Genomic DNA, 20,048 nt, shown 5'->3' with positions numbered 1-20,048 from the left:
TTGCCAGGAGACTTTACCTTTAACTATGGGGACAGCAAATTCCTGATAAAATCCCAGTCATGACAGAGGGGAGTGGTGGCATATATAGTGGTTAAGTTGTCTGTCTCTCATTTCAGGGATCATGTGTCTGTCAGCTCTACCTTTGTCAGAATAATATTCCCTCATATGACACCAGGTTAGTTCCAGGATCTGGATTGGAAAGTAATTAATATAAGTTGCAAGAACTTGTTTCATAATCAAGCTAAAATAAGTATATTAAACTAAACTAAACTAATCATGACAGACAATTAATGAGATTGTAGAAATTCATATAGTTTCTTCCAAATCTCCTTCGGCTAGATCACCCTGTTGCAATGGCTGTATAGGACTAGTTCATCAATTAGACACAGTTGTCTATGATATACTGAACTCTGAAACAAGAGCCCGGTTTGAGCCGGGTGATGCTCCCCAAATAGGTTTTGGACACAGGAAAGTACACCTCTTGTAGTTTCAGAGTTATGTCCCTGGAAAAAGTTTAAAGTGCAATAATTCCAAAATTGGGCAAGGCAGAGTAACTGTTCTTTGCACTGCACTTCTAATCACTGTGATCTATCAACCTACAAAGTTTCTTGTTGATATCTCTTATGGTTTCCGAGTTATGTTCTGGACAACTTCAAAAAGTAAAAATAAACAAAGGGTAATAACTCCAGAATTAGGCAAGGCAGAGTTATGATTCTTGTGCACTACACATCTACCCATTGAGATATATCTACCTACAAAGTTTCATGTTGATATCTCTTATAGTTTTACAGCTATGTCCAGTACAAGATTTTTCTAAAAGGGGAGATAATTAAAAAATGAGGCTTAACAGAGTTATGGTTCTTTTGCACTGCACTTCTACTCAATGAGATTTATCTACCTACAATGTTTCATCTTGATATCTCTTATAGTTTTAAAGTTATGTTCCGGACAAAGTTCAAAGTGTTGAAATTAACAAAGGGCAATAACTCCAAAATTAGGACAAAAAGAGTTATTGTTCTTATGCACTGCACATCTACCCATTGAGATCTATTCACCTTCAAAGTTTCATGTTGCTATCTCTTATAATTTTAGAGTTATGCCCTGGACAAGATTTTTCTATAAGGGGAGATAATTCAAAAACCGGGCAAATTAGAGTTATGGTTCTTTCGACACTGCACTCCCCCTCAATGCCCTCTACCACTGTATGAAGTTTAAACAAATTATCTCCAAGGATTTTCAAGTTATGCTCCGGACAAGACAACGGATGGACAGACAGATGTCCGGACGGACAAGGCGCCGTCTATATGCTCCCCCGAAATTTTTCGGGGAGCATAAAAAACCCAACATAACCAGGTTATTGAATTTGGTAGTTGTTTTATTTTAAAAATCAACAACAAAGATATCAAATAGATAAAATCACTGAGTAAACATTTCACACAATTTATCAACAAATACAATACAAATTCATAAAAATATATTTGAACAATTGGCTTCATTATATGTTTTTTTTTAAAGCTTCTTTAGTTACAAAGTAGCTTAAAATGGCAAGATTGAAAATATTGCAGGCTCAGTTTGATTGACGTTGTTCATGGACAGTACTGTTAATAATAGCACCAGCTTAAGCAGAATTCAACATTCAACAAGTTGCATACAGAACTTTTAACTAAAGTGTATGGCAGAAGCAAGGGTGAGCCCCACTTTTCTTTATAAAGTCAAGATAACAAGACCCAATACACTCACTATTCACTTCCACACAATAACACAATTTAAATCAAAATCTAATTATAAAAAAAAAATCTAAAAAATTATGTTCATACAAAACTTTTATAAAACTGCTAAATTTGTAAAAAATACTGTTAAAACGTTTGGTCTAAGTATCAAAATCAAAGCACTAAGTAATGTATTTATTGTCGGAATCATACACCATAGCTTAGTATTTCGATCTTATAAAGAAATAATTGGGAGTTACATTTTTCGGCAGCAATAGTGCACAAGTTTTTTTATTTTAGTAAAAGCAGGCATTCAAGGTTTATTTGTCAAGCCCTTTAGATGCGAAATTTCCGAAAATAATTAAATATTTTCAACTACGTGTATATTACACAGAATGTTTTATACTTGTTTCTTACAATTGTTTTCTTTTTCAGGGTTATGTTCAGCCTGGAGCAAAAATATAAAAGTGTCTTAGTAAGTGAAACAAATAACATGGACTTTTAACAAATCGATGAAGCATATCCATTTAATTCTGTTTTGATTCACTGTATATTATCATTCTGTTTGCATATAAGTACATGAAATGAGTTTATTTCAGAAAGAAAGGACCTGTGCCTTTTTCGCATCTATAATTTTCAAAATTCATTTCCTTTTTCTATTATGACAGTCACTTATAAATTTAGACCTCTAATTTGTGTTATACGAGGGCTGTCCGGAAAGTTCGTAGACAAGGCTATAAAATTATTATAAGCAGTAATATTAATATGATGATTAAATATTTTGCTTAAGTATTCATTCTGCTACAAATTCCTAAATTAAAAAACATGATAAAAGTTGTATTTGCAAATCGCCAATCACCATGGCAACATGATCAACGAATCACGGAGCACTTTGATTTCATGACAATAGCTACTCGAATAAAAAGTTGCTAAAAGTTGTAATTTTAACGCAAACTCTGGTTTTAATGTTGTGACATCAAAGGGTACTACTGCTTGATATTTAGTGAAAATTACGACGTCATACGCAAAGAAACAACTTGTTAACGACGATTATGGGCAATGACGTTGCGTTAGTTTTGTGTCGCAAAAATGACCTCAAATTCATGGACGGAGCAACGTAATGTTATTTTACTTCAAAGCAATGCTTATAATGATTATAATCTTTACTTGAAAAACAAAATCAACCATAAATTGTTAAGGACAACATGTGTTTAATTGTCAAACACGATTAAGAAGCGGTGATGACAGTATTTTGTATAAGAAACGTATCAGATTACCAAAAGTAGCATGGCCGAAATGTCGTAGATAATGATTGCGTTACAACAATCCTTGAAAAAGACAGACATATCACACACTGTATGGGAACCAGTGACACATTTGTTGTTGTTGTTTTTTTAATAGCAAGTTTTAATAGCATGTAAAAGATACGCCAAATTCCAGGGCTTTTTTAAACGAAAAAATTGAATAGGGGGAAAAAATACATTAAATTGACCGCTGACTTTCAAATTTCTCCATCGATTATATTTTGTATGAAAATCTTTAAAAATACAACGCAGTAAAATTCAGTAATTTTTTCGAAAAAGGGTTTTTCCTAATATGTATTTTTTCTGAAAAAATTGTAAAACGTATTATTGTTATACAATAAAAAATGAAAAGTATATAACTTCGGACATCCCTCGTATGTCATGGGTTAAAAGGGGCAGTATCTTGACCTGGATTCATCTTCAAAAATTTCCTCCCCACCCATTCAAAGTGGGGGTAGGACCCGGTCACAGCACCTACTCCCCTTTTTAATAAAAATATTTCAAAACTTTGGCACAATCTCCCAGCCTGATAATAATAAATTAAGGGGTAGTATAAAAAAGATTTTGTTGTCTGCACTGTTTTTTTGTTTGTTTGTTGTTTTGTTTTGTTTGTTACATAAAATCTACATAGATGTATATAAAGAAATGCATATAGGTTAAACACAGAAAATATGAATACTAGTAAACTAAATCAACAAATACATATTTTAAAACTATGCCTTGAATGAACCATATTAAAGGTTCAAATTTATTTTTTTTAAAACAGAAGTACATGTATGTGAGACACATGTACATTTAGTACATGGGGTAGGTTTTTCTTTTTTTTTTTTTTAAACAAACATAAAATTTTCCGTAAATAATAAAACATGTTGTTTCAAAGTAATCATTCTTAAAATTAAAGTTTGATACATTACTCTTTTGATAATATATGAAACAAAAAATACAGGCAACATATAATTCTAATGAACATGTCAAATCTATGTTTTAACATGCCTGTAAAAACGAGATGGTATTTTAAAATATTTGGACAACTTCCACATGTCTTTTTCATCAAGGTCATACTTCCATTGGAACCACTTCCAAAATAATGCACCTTTCCAGCTGAAGAAAAACACATATGCACTAAATCCGAAAAAACCCAACGTGATAGCTATACCAAAGCGTAGGACTGCCGTGTTACTGGGAAGATAATGTTCTATATAACTGAAGGGAATTGGTTTTGCTGGGTAGTCTAGGGATTCAGGTTCAACTGTATCTATTTGATATGATGAAATTTTACCATCTGCATAGAGAATCTGAAAATAGCACATTAAAAGTTTTATTAATAAAACAATTTAAGGCCAACAAGTTAAAGAATCAACATATATAATGATGTGTTACAATCCCCATGAGAATTAACTTAAGAGGGTTTTACAGTTTTATAAGTGGAGGAAGATCTCAAGTGACCCTCTGTGCATTATTTCAGGCATGAACTGGTACCAAAGTAGAACCACCAACATTTTGTTAGTTAGCTGGACAGCTTCTTCACATGAGAGAATCCAAAGTCCATCGCAGATTTTGAGCCCACAGCAGTGAGAGGCAAGTGGTTTGAAGTCAACAAACTTAACCACTTGGCTAAGGACACCACAAAATTTTGGATATGAATCCTACTAAAATATGTATGATCTTAAAAACATAAAATCTTTTCCCTTTACATACGAGCCTTTACACAGTTCTGCTAAAATATAGGCTTATAGCCAATATATTTAAAATGGCTATACAAACATGCCTCTGTAAAATGGAAAATATAGTGATTCTGAATCACATCAAAGTTTTGCTTTTAAACTGAATCCAAAGGAGTATAGAAAAAACAAACTTTTGAAACATCTTCAAAAACAACAACAACACACCATTGAATAACTTAGGAAAGGAAAAGTTCCATAACCTTTAACCTGGTGTATTTCTTAAGTGGCCTTTTCCAGCTTCCATTGTAGAAACTGTCCTTTATTACTTTCAGAAATATCAAGATGAAAATTTTAAGTTAGGCCGCCAGCAATATAGAGCCTTGTCAAACTTTACAAATTTGCACACTGGCATGGCTCTATACTGGTGGTAAATGCTCATCCCTTTTTGTTTCCAGCAGGTAAGACATCTCACCTGGTTAGCTGCCCTTTCTCCTGCTTGTATAGCACCATCCATATATCCTGGCCACATAGTGGCAGTTTCTGTACCAGCAAAATATACATGACCAACTGGCTCCCTCAAACATCTGAAATGATAAAATCATATTTCCTGCTTTATCCATTACAAACTAGAACAAGATATGTTTGTAAAACATGTATGCCCCCTATCAGCAGCCAATTAGTCATGTGATAAGGTTATTATGCATGACTTCTGACCCAGTGATCAAACAATTAATAAGGGTTATAAAGTATCTACTGGTCATGACCATGACCTTTGACGGCCCTTGACCGCAAAACTCAATAGGGGTCATCTGCTGGTCACGGGACCAAAATCATCATACAAAGTTTGAAGTTCCTAGGCCTAGGCGTTTTTAGTAAATTGATCAGAAACCGTTTTTTTTACCTACAAGGTCAATGTGACCTTGACCTTTGACCCCTTGACCCCGAAAATCAATAGGGTCATCTGCTGGTCATGACCAATCACCATGCCAAGTTTGAAGTTCTTAGGCCTAAGGGTCTCTTATTAATTGATCGGAAAGCCGTTTTAACATACAAGGTCAATGTGACCTTCGACTTTGACCCCAAAATCAATAGGGGTCATCTGCTGGTCATGACCAATCACCATGCCAAGTTTGAAGTTTCTAGGCCGAAGCGTTCTTTAGTTATTGATCAGAAACCGTTTTTACTTACAAGGTCATTGTGACCTTGACCTTTGACCCCTTGATTCCCAAAAATCAATTAGGAGTAATCTGCTGGTCATGAGCAAATCAACCATACCACCAGTTTGAAGTTCCTAGGCCTAAAGCGTTCTTGAGTTATTCGATCAGAAACGTTTTTTACTTAAACAGGTCAATGTGACCTTGAACCTTTGACCCCTTCACCTAAAACACGTCAATAGGGTCATCTGCTGTCATGACCAATCATCACACAAAGTTTGAAGTTCCTAGCCCTAAAGCGTTTTTTGTTAAATTGATCGAAACCGTTTTTACCTACAAGGTCAATGTGACCTTGAACCTTTGACCCCTTGACCCCAAAATCAATAGGTCATCTGCTGGTCATGACCAATCACCAATACCAAGTTTGAAGTTCCTAGCAATAAGGGTTCTTAAGTTATTGATACGGAAAGCATTTTTACCTACAAGGTCGCCCATGTGACCTTGCCCTTTAACCCTTAACCCAAAATCAATAGGGGTCATCTGCTGGTCATGACCAATCAACCATACCAAGTTTGAAGTTCCTAGGCCCTAAGGGTTCTTTAGTTATTGATCGGAAACCGTTTTTTACCTAAGAGGTCAATGTGACCTTGACCTTTGACCCCTAGACCCCAAAATCAAATAGGGGTCATCTACTGATCATGACCAATCACCATTCTCAAGTTTTGAAGTCCCTAGCCTAAGTGGTTCTTTCATTATTGATCGAAAACCGCTTTTACCTACAAGGTCAATGTGACCTTGACCTTTGACCCCTTAACGCCAAAAATCAATAGGGGTCATCTGATTGGTCATAACCAAATCACCATACCAAGTTTGAACGTTCCTAGGCCTAAGGTTCTTTTGTTTGTTATTGATCAGAAACCGTTTTTAATTAAAAGGTCAATGTGACCTTGACCTTTGACCCCTTGACCCCAAAATCTATATGGGTCATCTACTGATCATGACCAATCACCATACCAAGTTTGAAGTTCCTAGGCCTTAAGGTTCTTTAGTTATTGATCGGAAACCGTTTTTTACCTAAAAGGTCAATGTGACCTGACCTTTGACCCCTTGACCCCAAAATCAATAGGGGACTCATCTACTGATCATGACCAATCACCATACCAAGTTTGATGTTCCTAAGCCTTAAGGTTCTTTTTTAGGTATTGATCGGAAACCGTTTTTTACCTATATAAACAAGGTCAATGTGAGCCGTCCCACCTTGAACCTTTGACCCCTGACCCCAAAATCAAATAGGGGTCATCTACTGGTCATGACCAATACCATACCACCATATGTTTGAAGTTCCTAGGCCTTAAGGTTCTTTGTAGTTATTGATCGGAAAACCGTTTTTGCTTTTGGGCAAGGTCAATGTGACCTTGACCTTTTTGACCCCTTGACCCAAAATCAATAGGGGTCATCTACTGGTCATGACCAATCACCATACCAAGTTTGAAGTTCCTAGGCCTTAAGGTTCTTTACGTTAATTGATCGAAACCATTTTTGCTTTCAAGGTCAATGTGACCTTGACCTTTGACCCCTTGACCCCAAAATCAATAGGGGCTCATACTACTGGTCATGACCAATCACCATACCCAAGTTTGAAGTTCCTAGGCCTTAAGTTCTTTAGTTATTGATCGGAAACCGTTTTTGCTTTCAAGGTCAATGTGACCTTGACCTTTGACCCCGTTGACGCCCACAAAATCAATAGGGGTCATCTACTGGTCATGACCAATCACCCATCCAAGTTTGGAAGAGTTCTGTACTAAGGCCGTAAAAGGGATTCTTTATATTAGTGATATGGAAACGCCGGGTAGTATTTTTTTTTTTACACCTACAAAGTTCAAATGTGAACCTTAGAAAAACCTTTGACCCCCCTTGGACGCCGGGCCTGGCCCCAAAATAATTAGGGGTCGCATCTAACTGGTCATCGCGACCGAATGCTGACACCATGCAAGTTTTGAAGTTCCTAGGCCTAGGGTTCTTTATAAGTTATCACTTCGGAAACCATGTTGGTCTACTGGACGCGACGGAACACGACGCGACCGGACAGACCGATCGGACCGACAAGTGCAAAGCAAATTAAGAAAACCGCTTCGCTCAAAAACAAACACACAACACAAGGAGACCAACCCTCCAACAATAAAACCTCAAGCCCCTGCCCTTTTTTTCAAAATGGGGGCATAATAATAATATCTGTCATATTTTGCGGTTCGGATCGGAATATCCGTCCCAAGGTGAGGGACGGATATTCCGATCCGAACAGCAAACATATGTGAGATATTTTTTCTTGCATATTCTACCATATTCCATTATATTTTAAATTCTTTATCTTTAATTTCAAAGGAAATTTATATCATAACAACCGTAACTACTTTCTTACAACAGCGTATGAATTACAACTTCATTCATAACGGTCAAATGACGTCATCCTAAGCGTGCCATTGTGCAGCAAGCGACTCATCTGGCATCCCCCATGCCAGATGAAATTTCCGGCATGGGTAAAACTCACGGAAACGCCAGTCTGATATGCAAGAAATGTGTTGTCAAGCCACAGGTGCCCCGTCATGCAGCCAAAATTTCAGATGTTACAATAATTATTTAGTTCCAAATTTGTTTGCACAAACTATGTTTTTAATTTTAAGTTCAAAGTCCTTAAAACTATTCAATGTAAACACAAACCATTTTTATACAAAGTTTAAGGTACTAAAACTATTCAGTGTTAACCTTTTGTAAATTGCATATTGCACATTTGTAGCCAAAATAATAACTACATACATTTCTACAAAAGTATGAGTGCTGAAACTAAAAATCAAAATTTTTCCAACATTCAAGAGAGATAACTTTGTCCAAAATCATTGAACCACGACCAAATTCGAACTTGAACTGCTTATTCCTAAGACGTATGTATATGTCAAATTTGAGTTGAATTTGTACAATAATTGGGGAGATAATGTACGGAAACTAAAAATTTCTGATTATTTTTTTCAAAGTTCAACAGGGATAGCTCTGCCAGCTATTATCAAACAATGACCAAATTCGAACTTGACCAGTGTATTCTTATGACATATCCATATGTTAAATTTGAGTTGAATATGTACAACTGTTGAGGAGATAATGAATGGAAACTGCAAATTTCATTTTTTCAAAGAGAAAGAGGCATAACTCTGCCAACAAGAGCACCGCTAGGCGGAGCATTATATGCCCGAAAGTGTTTTTTTTTTTAGTAAGGATGAAGCATTTGTAAGACATGGGAATTCGCTGTTCATCCTATAAAATTTTACAGCTGTAAGTTGATTAATACTTAAGTTATTAATAATGACCTTAACATTTGACCTTGTGACCCCTAAATCAATAGGGGTCTTCTACCTTATATGGACAATCATCCTAAGAAGTTTGAATATTGTGGGCCAATTGGAACTTTAATTATGCTCTAGAAACTGTTTTTAGTATTAAGGTAAAAGTGACTTTGACCTTTGACCTTGTGACCCCAAAATCAATAGGGGTCTTCTACCCAATATGGACAATCATCCTATGAAGTTTGAATATTGAGGGCCAAATGGAACTTACGTTATGCTCCGGAAACTGTTTTTGGTTTTAAGGTAATTGTGACCTTAACCTTTGACCTAGTGACCCCAAAATCAATAGGGGGTCTTTTGCCCAATATGGACAATCATCCTATGAAGTTTGAATATTGTGGGTCAAATGGAACTTAAGTTATGCTCCAGAAACTGTGTTCAGTTTAAAGGATATAGTGACCTTTTGACCCCAAAATCAATAGGGGTCTTCTACCTAATATGGACAATCATCCTATGAAGTTTGAACACTGTGGGCCAAATGGAACTTAAGTTATGCTCCGGAAACTGTTTCCAGTATCAAGGTAATAGTGACCTTGACCTTTGACCTTGTGACCCGAAAATCAATAGGGGTCTTCTACCCAATATGGACAATCATCCTATGAAGTTTGAACATTGTGGGTCGAATGGAACTTAAGTTATGCTCCGGAAACTGTTTTCAGTTTTAAGGTCATAGTGACCTTGACCTTTGACCCCAAAATCAATAGGGTCTTCTACCCACTATGGACAATCATCCTATGAAGTTTGAACATTGTGGGTCAATTGGAACTTAAGTTATGCTCCGGAAACTGTTTTCAGTATTAAGGTAATAGCCACCTTGACCTTTGACCTTGTGACCCCAAAATCAATAGGGGTCTTCTACCTTATATGGACAATCATCCTATGAACTTTGAACATTGTGGGTCGAATGGAACTTAAGTTATGCTCCGGAAACTGTTTTTAGTTTTAAGGTCATAGTGACCTTGACCTTTGACCTTTTGACCCCAAAATCAATAGGGGTCTTCTACCCAATATGGACAATCATCCTATGAAGTTTGAACATTGTGGGCCAAATTGAACTTAAGTTATGCTCCGGAAACCAAATTGCTAACGGACGGACGTATGGACGGACGGGGGGACGGACAGACAGACGGACGCCAGGGGGTAAAACATAATATGCCCTTTCGGGCATATAAAAATCATCGAACCACAACCAAATTTAAACTTGACCTGTGCATTTCTTTGACATATTCATATGTCAAATTTGAGTTGAATGTGTAATACCATTGGGGAGATAATTAACGGAAACTGAAAATTTTATATTATTTTCAATGAGAAAGGAGCATACATTTGTAATGCCCCGGTCACATATTCACGGATAATGCCACGGAAGAGCTACGGTCTAATCGTTCACGGATTACTACGGAAATGTGAAATTCCGTAGTCCGCTACGGTTCCAGTACGGTCACACAACGGTATGAGTATGGATTTCGACGGATTTACCACCAAAAGCCCCGGGAGAGACACGGATTGTTACGGACCGACACGTTTTGGTACGGAGCGACACGAATCAGGACGGATGCACTAAGGATACACTACGGTCTGCTACGGTATAAGCACGGGTTAGTACGAATTAGTACGGGTCTGATACGGAGAAGAACGAATTGATACGGAGAAGAACGTATTGCCACGGACCTATACGGACCTATTATATCCGTCCACAACCTCTTGCATGCTCATTTTCAAAATGCCTCACATATTAACGAATTGCAGAGTTTGATTTTGGCGGAGAGGATTCGCCCTTATCGCGTCCGACCCCGAGACATATCAGGTCCGATTAAAATGAATTTCGTGAAGAACGCCGGATCCTCAACAGGTTCGGCCATGAGAGCCTCATACTAAACATGAAGGGGTTTTCGTAATAGCCCATCTGGAGTCCACCATCTCCTCTTACCTGATTAGATATGAGGTAGTATTCATTAAAGAAAAATGTTGATCTTTTGATTTTGAATTTTGCTGTTCATTTTACAATAACATTAATTATTGTGAATGTTTATGTTTTAAAAATATGTAAAAGCTTGTTAATTAATCTTATTATCACTCAAGGGCCAGCGTCCGAGGCTTATGAGACACTTTGTTTTATGTACATATTTACTCCAATTTCACGATCCAAATTAATGTTTGTAAAATATGTAACATCAAATGTTATTCTATTACTTATGAATTGTAGTATGATATTACTATATTTTTACCTCTATGCATGTCATCAAGCAGCTCGACCACTGCCTCCGCATTCTGAGCTATTTCAATATAAAGTTGCAGCCAGTAAATGGCAATTATCATTTATTGAATGTTTACGAAAATATGTCCATATTAACAAGAAGGTAGTATTTATACCCTTGAAAAAGCACATGATACTATTAATCTATCCCACGTATGTAATAAAAATCCGTGTTTATCCGTACTAAACAGTGGTGGACCGTACCATTCCGTACCGTTTCGTGTTGCAACGCAATAAACCGTATAAGACCGTGCTAATCCCTGCCTCTCCGTAGTACAACGTATTACGATCGTAGCTTTCCGTGACAATGCCGTATTAATCCGTATTAAAACCGTACCTTATACGTAGGGTAACCGTACAAATACGTAGTTTTCCGTTCCAACCCGTGGAAATCCGTAGCAGGTTGAGGCCTACGAATCAGTACGGACTAGTACGGTTTCCGTACGGACTAGTACGTATCAGAACGGTTTAATACGGACTAGTAGGGATACGCTACGGTTGATTTTTCCGTAGCAAATTTTTGTGCATGTTCAAAAATTGTCAAGGATCGCTACGGATATACAAGGACTACTACGATTGATTACGGTTACAATACGGAGAGCTACAGACCAGTACGGGTAGCTACGGACGATGCCGGAATTAATCCGTGGCTCTTCCGTGGGCGTATTCCGTGAATATGTGACCGGGGTATAACTCTGCCAAAAATCATTGAACCATGACCAAATTCAAACTTGTCCTGTGCATTCCTTTGACGTATCCATATGTTAAATTTGAGTTGAATGTGTAATACCAACGGAAACTGAAAATTTCATCAGGGGGCATAACTCTGCCAAAAATCATCGAACCATGACCAAATTCAAACTTGACCTGTATTTTCTCATGACATATTCATATGCCAAATTTTAGTTGAATGTGTGCAACTGTAACTAAGATAATAAACGGAAACTGATGATGAAGGAATGACAGAATGACGTAACAAGGTAACACTATATGCCCCAGCCATTATATGGCGGGGGCATAAAAAGTTGATATACTTTCTTGCTTCTGATGTAACACATCTTGGTTCTTATCTGATACCACACTGGCCATAGCTTTCGCAGAAGTGGTGGGTCTACCGGTGCGGCGATGGAGATTTCGTCGCAGAAGCGGTGGAAAAACATGGCTGTCGGATAGTTTTTTGTCGGTGTCGGTAAGTTTATGACTTATTTGTACGTTATGTTTTTATGTTCTACTGATAACACCTAGTGAGACTGGAGCCCACATATGTACTCTTCCAACTTATTACACGCATGGGGTGCAAATCATGACCAGTTATGCAAACACTTCTGCACAGTTTGACGAGGAGACGCCACTTTTGCTTAATTTTGTTTATAACACTACATATGTACTCAAAACTACCCCTAGATACACTGGCATCGCATCGTATGTATGATAATTACACAAAACAACCATATTTTGGAACTTTTGGAAATTGATATTACTATTTTAATAAAAGAATTGACAAAAATTGATTACAACGCAGACGGCGGTGGATTCGATTGCAACGCAGTGCGGTGGGCCCGATATCATTAGTGTCTTTTTTTTAACGTTAAAGTCACCGACACTTAGGAGTTGAGCTCCAAACACCTAAAAATACAAATGAAATATATATTTGTTAAAGGGATACTCAGGCAAAATAATGACAAAAATACAAAAATGATCTTCTGTACTCAAATCACCCTAAAATGACATTTCTTAAAATCCCAGCATGAATTTCTGTATAAATTCTGTATATTTTGGGTTTGAAACTTAAATATATCTATATATGTTGAACAAAATTTAGACGCAAACAGAATCACCGAATAGTTTAAAAACAAGTCATGTGATTTGAACAAACCCTGGAAGTTACAATAACAGGTATTGCGGATATTGTATGATTGAAACAAGTCTAAGTTATTGATTCGACATGTTTTTTAATGTTTCCAGAGTACACAGTGACAACTATTGTGAAATCTTAGCACTCTAACCTGACCCACGTGGGTCAAGTTAGGAAAACACCATTTTATTCTTTATATGGAGAAAAGTTTTGTTCCTTTGACTGTTTAGTGTATTCATTTTGAGGACATTTACAGAATAATGAAAGAAAGATCCAAAACTAAGAAATTAAAATTTTGCCTGTGTCTCCCTTTAATCATAACACATATAGTTGTTATATATATCAATGAAAGTAAATATACGCTTTTTTGCATCATGTACCTTATAAATATGTTTTTATAAAACAATCCCTTTTTTAGATACTAGTTTAACATATTGGGGTGTATGTTAACTATGAAGTGCTTAAATGGTAATTTTATCTTATAAATTGAATTAAAATATTCTTAAAAGTTTGTATTTTCTTTACAAACTATGCATTCATTTAACTTATAAAATGTCTTGACAAATTAAATTCCAGTTTGGACACTAGTTCAACATATTGAAGTATATGTTAACTATATATAGCTTTAACTCGTATATTGAATTTAATCTTTCAATTTAACAAATCAAAATGTTTTTGTAGTTTAACACACAAGAGTCATCATTAACTATGTATTACTAACACATTGGTCATAAATATATTTTGAACTTTATTTTTACTTATGAACAGTTTGTGATAAAATTTTAATACATTGATGAGATGAGATGAGATCTGTTGATAGTGACACTAACTTAAGCTTTATTGCTTTATCTATTTTCTTATTTTATTTATTTCATTTTTTTAATATAACTTTACATGTTAACATTAAATTATATCAAATTTTTATTTAACGTGTACAAAGCTATAAATAGGCTGCATGTAATATAAAAAATTATAGAATGCATTTTGAAATAAAATATTACAATATACCTGACAAAAAAAGGTAGACGAAAATGTTGTTTATTGGCCTATGAGCGAATTGCACATGCACGCGTTCAAATTATCGTATATTTTTGTTTGTAAATTGTAATTGCAATCTTAAAGTCAGAATTTAAATTGTCGCCTTGACAAATAGAGGCCTTAAAACCTAATAATTGTATATTTATTAATTCCAGCCCATATACTTATCATATATTTCAATAAAACTTACATATATGCTGTTTTGAAGAAAAAGTAAATATTTATACGTCAAAAATATACACAAAATAAAAAAATGTGTTAGAAAAAAATCGCACATCCTTCAAATCACCTTCCAATTGATTCTATTTCCAATATTTTCGCATTATCCTTTTGTCAACAGGTGACACGAGTCATCTATTAAACATATATTACTGGTACTTATTATATATTTTCATCATATTTTTCTTTTTCAGAAATATCAAAACTTCATCTTCAATATACAAACACACTATGAGAAAAAATTTTAAACTATCGCCGATTTATTTTTATTTTACAAAATATTTCAACAAACTCAAGCGTGACACTCAGCTCTGTCGTATTTAAATTGCGGTGCGCTATGAATGTGAGAACCCGCATTATCCCGAATGACTCCGATTATAGCAAGGCTGGTTCAAAGCGCATTTATATACAGCATATCTGAGAGTCATTTTGTTTTCAAAAAAGCGTATATTTACTTTCATTGATATATATAACAACTATATGTGTTAGGATTAACAACTATATATTTCATTTGTATTTTAGGCGTTTGGAGCTCAACTCCTAAGTATCTGTGACTTTAACGTTAAAAAAAAGACACTAATGATATCGGGCCCACCGCACTGCGTTGCAATCGAATCCACCGCCGTCTGCGTTGTAATCAATTTTTGTCAATTCTTTTATTAAAATAGTAATATCAATTTCCAAAAGTTCCAAAATATGGTTGTTTTGTGTAATTATCATACATACGATGCGATGCCAGTGTATCTAGGGGTAGTTTTGAGTACATATGTAGTGTTATAAACAAAATTAAGCAAAAGTGGCGTCCCCTCGTCAAACTGTACAGAAGTATTTGCATAACTGGTCATGATTTGCACTCCATGCGTGTAATAAGTTGGAAGAGTACATATGTGGGCTCCAGTCTCACTAGGTGTTATCACTAGAACATAAAAACATAACGTACAAATAAGTCATAAACTTACCGACAACAACAAAAAACTATCCGACAGCCATATTTTTCCACCGCATCTGCGACGAAATCTCCATCGCCGCACCGGTAGACCCACTGCTTCTGCGAAAGCTATGGCCAGTGTGGATACATAATATTTTAAAAACATATTTGCCACATTGTACATACTTCTTGCATATTATGGCATTTTATAATATCTCTCAAATCAATATAGTTTATACACAACATGCCTTTTTTGTCAGAATTTTACTTTTGGAAGTGTGACCTTAAAGTGAATTGGTCTATGCTATAATGGAAGGTCTGTAATACATAAATAATTACACTGATAGTTTTTGATATCTGACATATAATCAAACCACGAAAGAATTATATATGTGTGTTGTGTGAGATACAAGACTTGATATTACATTTTTACATATATTTATTTATAAAATGTACTAGAACAAAATATTTATTATTATTGATCATAAAATATTCATACTTAATCATTTAAGATAAATTACTAATTTTATATCAAGATTGGAAAATCTTATAGAAAATGTGCCAACTGTAGACCAAAGAGACAAACGGGGATATACTGGCAAATGGTATAAGAACTTTTTTATAAAGTGTCATTAAGTACAAATCTGGAGGTATGCCCTAATTAAGCAATTGTAATAAATCAAGTATGCAACACCACAACAAACATATCACATTAATCTATTTTTCAAAAACAATATAGAACAATTCTTTAGAAATAAATTTCTTATATTATACCTTCCATATTTTGTTATGACATTTGGGGGCATCACTGAACTGTAACACCCGCCAGAATACTGATCTGCCATCCAATTATACTCTCTATAATCTACAGGGTGTAGGAAATCATCCGTCCCAAACACCCAGGCATAGTGAGCACATAGTGCTTCTTTCCTGTAATAACAAAATAGTGTTAGAGGTCAATAATCCAAATTACGCATGATACATACATGTATGTAAATCAGGCAGAAATTTTTATAATCGGTTACATAACTTCCGCCATGGAGGAAAGGCAAGTGGTTTGAAGTAAACAACATTAACAACTTCGGCCAAGGACGCTATTTAAGGGGTTTGAAGTAAATTAAAGTTAACAACTTCGGACATGGATGTGAGGCAGAAAATCAGAAAATAAATTATCATCATAATTATGTAGATTTTACAGCCACCATACAAGTTTCTTACCGTACGAGAGGTGTTGCAGCAGCCATTGCTCTAGCTCTATCTGCCAATATAAACCCCATTATTGCTGGATGACCACCATTAGGTTTTGTATCATCTATACAATAACAGCATACACCGTCTGAGGACATGGCTATACCATTCAAATCTACAATCAAATCATGTGACCAGTTACTAGTGTACAAAAGCTTTTTTCTTGTTTTTTTCCTTCATTTATTAAAGTCAGTTTTAAATGTCTTTAACAAAAGCTATACGAGACAGAACACTCACACCCGATTTTTCTGTCATTTTGTATGTGCACAAATTGCCCCAATAACTAACTACTAGACTAAATTAAGTATAAATATTTATTTTCTCAATATCATTTTTTCTTATTATATTTTAGGAAACTAAAATATGTTATAGTGCATAAGAATCAAGTCATTGTGTGACTTTAAAGAGCAAGAAATCTTTTGTTAAATAAAACAAAAACAAAATTGTAAAATGGTTGTCAAAGATTCAAACTTGCAACTACATGTACGAGATTTCAATTCTGTAGTACTTAACCGATAGGACACTGGGTTGTAATTGTAGGTTTAAGTATCAAGAACTATACTATCCTTTCAAGCAGATACGTAAATCCAAACTAATTATGGAAACTAACGAAACACCTTCCCAAATGAATAAGTCTCCTTTAAATTTTGTCAAATAATTATAGACAGCCATTGGCAATCAAAACAACATAATCATACTAATCAAATTCATAAGCACGAGTGTAGCTCACTTCTTTTCATTTTTTTCTGGACATTCTTAACTATTCTAATCAATTTTTCTGAACATTTAAGAACAACATTCACATTTACCTAATTTTCTCCAAAACTGTGTTTTATAATACATCACTGTTTTAATTATTGATCCCATCGGCACTTTTTGCATTAATTGTAATCGTTCCCATGGTAACGGAGGATCAAACTCTATCCGGTTGAGAAGTGGTGGAGGCACTGAACTTATCACATACCTAGCCTACAATACATACAAGACTAAAGTACAAAAAAATCAAATAAATAGGGTTGGATATCGTTCTTCACGAAACGGTCCGATACCGATACCGGTACTGACGAAACGATATGGGTATTTTATTGATACTGATACTTTTACAATACCTAACCCGTTGCTGCAAGTATAAGAACTGAAGAGATATAACATGTAGTAATAGAAAATAAATATGTTACATTACTGGTCTTTCTGAAATTTCATGCTGTAAAGTATAATTTTCTTTTGTTGTTTTGTGTTTACTCTTTTTTACAACATTTACACATGTTAATTGTAAAATACTTTTACTTTTTCATCAAAAGGACATGATATAATTTAAACACAGCAAAATATCTTATGCAGGACAGCAGTCTGCAGCTGAGAAGTCTACAAATTATTGTTTTAATCTTGATATCTCTACATCTGAAAGAATTTAAGACAGTTGGTTATCTATTATTTTCTTACAGCTATTATTATTACTGTGTAAAAATTTTATTCTGATGCTGATATTCTTTTTAAATCACATTATTGTTTACTGTAATAAATGAAATCACTGGATTGGTTGGCTTACTTTGCAATTTGGAATTACATGTAAGAAATTTCATTAGATGTTTTTTTTCAAAGTCTGTTCTACTACAACAGCACAAACATATTTTCCACCAGTAATTAACTTAGAAATTTTGAAATACATGTATATGCACAGTCAGCACAGACTGTTTCCAAAATGACTTGTTTACATTTTCATGTTAACCTAATATTAGTCCTTGTAAAAGTCATAAAGCAAATACCTATGCTTTACAAATAATAAGGATTTGGTATTTATTAATATTGAATTTACCCTTCAATTTTATACATCTTTTATTTTTCAATAGCATGCACCGTGAACATCTTGCTACAGAAAAAAAGTGTTGTCCTTACCAAATTGCATAATTCCATACTGCTCAAATACGCAAAAATACTAGCCAACATTTGCAAAAAATCCTACAAAACACTATATGAAATATGTTTCATGTGTATGGAAATACATACAAGACTAAAGTACAAAAAAATCAAATAATGAAATAAAGATGCAATATTTGTTGAAATAGTAACTAAAATTCAGAAATTTACCTATTTCTTAAAAAAAAACAAGAATCTGTGTTTGATAAACACAAATGCCCCCGCGCTCACTGTTGTCAATAATTTAACTTTAGAGAGTGAAGTAGCTAATTTGTATGTGTCTTCTCACCTGAGCATGTTTTACTCTATCCTTCAGTTTCTTTTCCATCTTAGCTTTTTCATCTTGATTATTTCTCTCAAAAGCCTTTAGCTATTAAACTCGGTAAGTAAATGCCTTCATTAATTTTCAACACTTTTTTAAATGATAAGAAAGAACAATTTGTAACTAAGAGATGCAAGCAAATTATCGCAGTTCATGAAGAAAACTAATCATGTGTAGAAATCTGTAATTGGCACCCTTGACCTTGACCAACTGACCCCTACCTCTATCAAAAGGAAGAATATCATGCACCAAATATGAAATAAATCTGTCAATAAATAAAGGCTGTATGAGCAAAAGTGTAAAAATCTATTTTTAGCACTGTTGACCTTGACCCAACTGACCCCTACCTCCATCCAAATGAGAATACCTCAATTTTATGTTCCTTCAAAATATACAAGACATTTGTCGATAGAATAAGGTTAATACACCTGTAAAAGTGTAAAAAATCTATTTTTGACATTGGTGACCTTGACCCAAATGACCCCTTACTAAAGGAAAAGGAAGAGGACCTCCTTTGGTATGACTATTACAAACATGAAAGACATTAACTTAAAAATAAAGGCTGTATAAGCAGAAATGTTTAGATTTATTTTTTTACACAAGTGACCTTGACCTAGAGACACCTAACACCACAAAAAATTAGAGGACCGTTAAAGGTATCCACCTACCAAATATGAAAGATATCATTAAATAAATAAAGTAATTTGGTGATTTTTTTTTATAAATCCAACTTGGCAGAATAGGTTAACCATACAAGGCCCTATTTTTAAAGTGATAAAAAGGGAAATTACTGGGAAAATGGATGGCACATTTATATAACTTGGCAATATCATGTACATTGTATCGATAAGTAAGTGTGAAAATTATTAAGCCATTAGTTCAGATAGAACATAAGATATTTCCAACTTGCCGGTTTAGGTTAACCATTATTCATTTTATAAGTGCTGAAAAGGGCCATAACTTGGTGCAAATGGAAGCCATAGTTATGTAACTTGCCCAGATCATATACTTTGTATAGATTAGTAAGTGTGTAAATTA

The 20,048-nt window shown here is 34.8% G+C and overlaps 1 protein-coding gene across 1 annotated transcript in view; it reads right to left on the bottom strand.

Moving 5' to 3' along the window:
• Positions 1-3,562: 3,562 nt before the first annotated feature.
• Positions 3,563-20,048, bottom strand: part of LOC132716220 (amine oxidase [flavin-containing] B-like) — a 31,003-nt gene continuing 14,517 nt past the window's right edge. The window contains exons 8-12 of the mRNA XM_060699446.1: positions 17,581-17,740; positions 16,742-16,886; positions 16,298-16,453; positions 5,150-5,261; positions 3,563-4,308 (exon numbers count right to left, since the gene is read on the bottom strand). Coding sequence (XP_060555429.1) covers positions 3,991-4,308; positions 5,150-5,261; positions 16,298-16,453; positions 16,742-16,886; positions 17,581-17,740 — 891 coding nt within the window. The 3' untranslated portion in view covers positions 3,563-3,990. The remainder of the gene's footprint in view (positions 4,309-5,149; positions 5,262-16,297; positions 16,454-16,741; positions 16,887-17,580; positions 17,741-20,048) is intronic.

Source organism: Ruditapes philippinarum, unplaced genomic scaffold (genome assembly GCF_026571515.1).
Source record: "Ruditapes philippinarum isolate M1 unplaced genomic scaffold, ASM2657151v2 ctg1714_1_1_1_1, whole genome shotgun sequence".
Taxonomy (NCBI): Eukaryota; Metazoa; Mollusca; class Bivalvia; order Venerida; family Veneridae; genus Ruditapes; species Ruditapes philippinarum.
The sequence above is the reverse complement of the archived record's forward strand: the minus strand, read 5'-3'. Positions and strand labels throughout refer to the sequence as shown.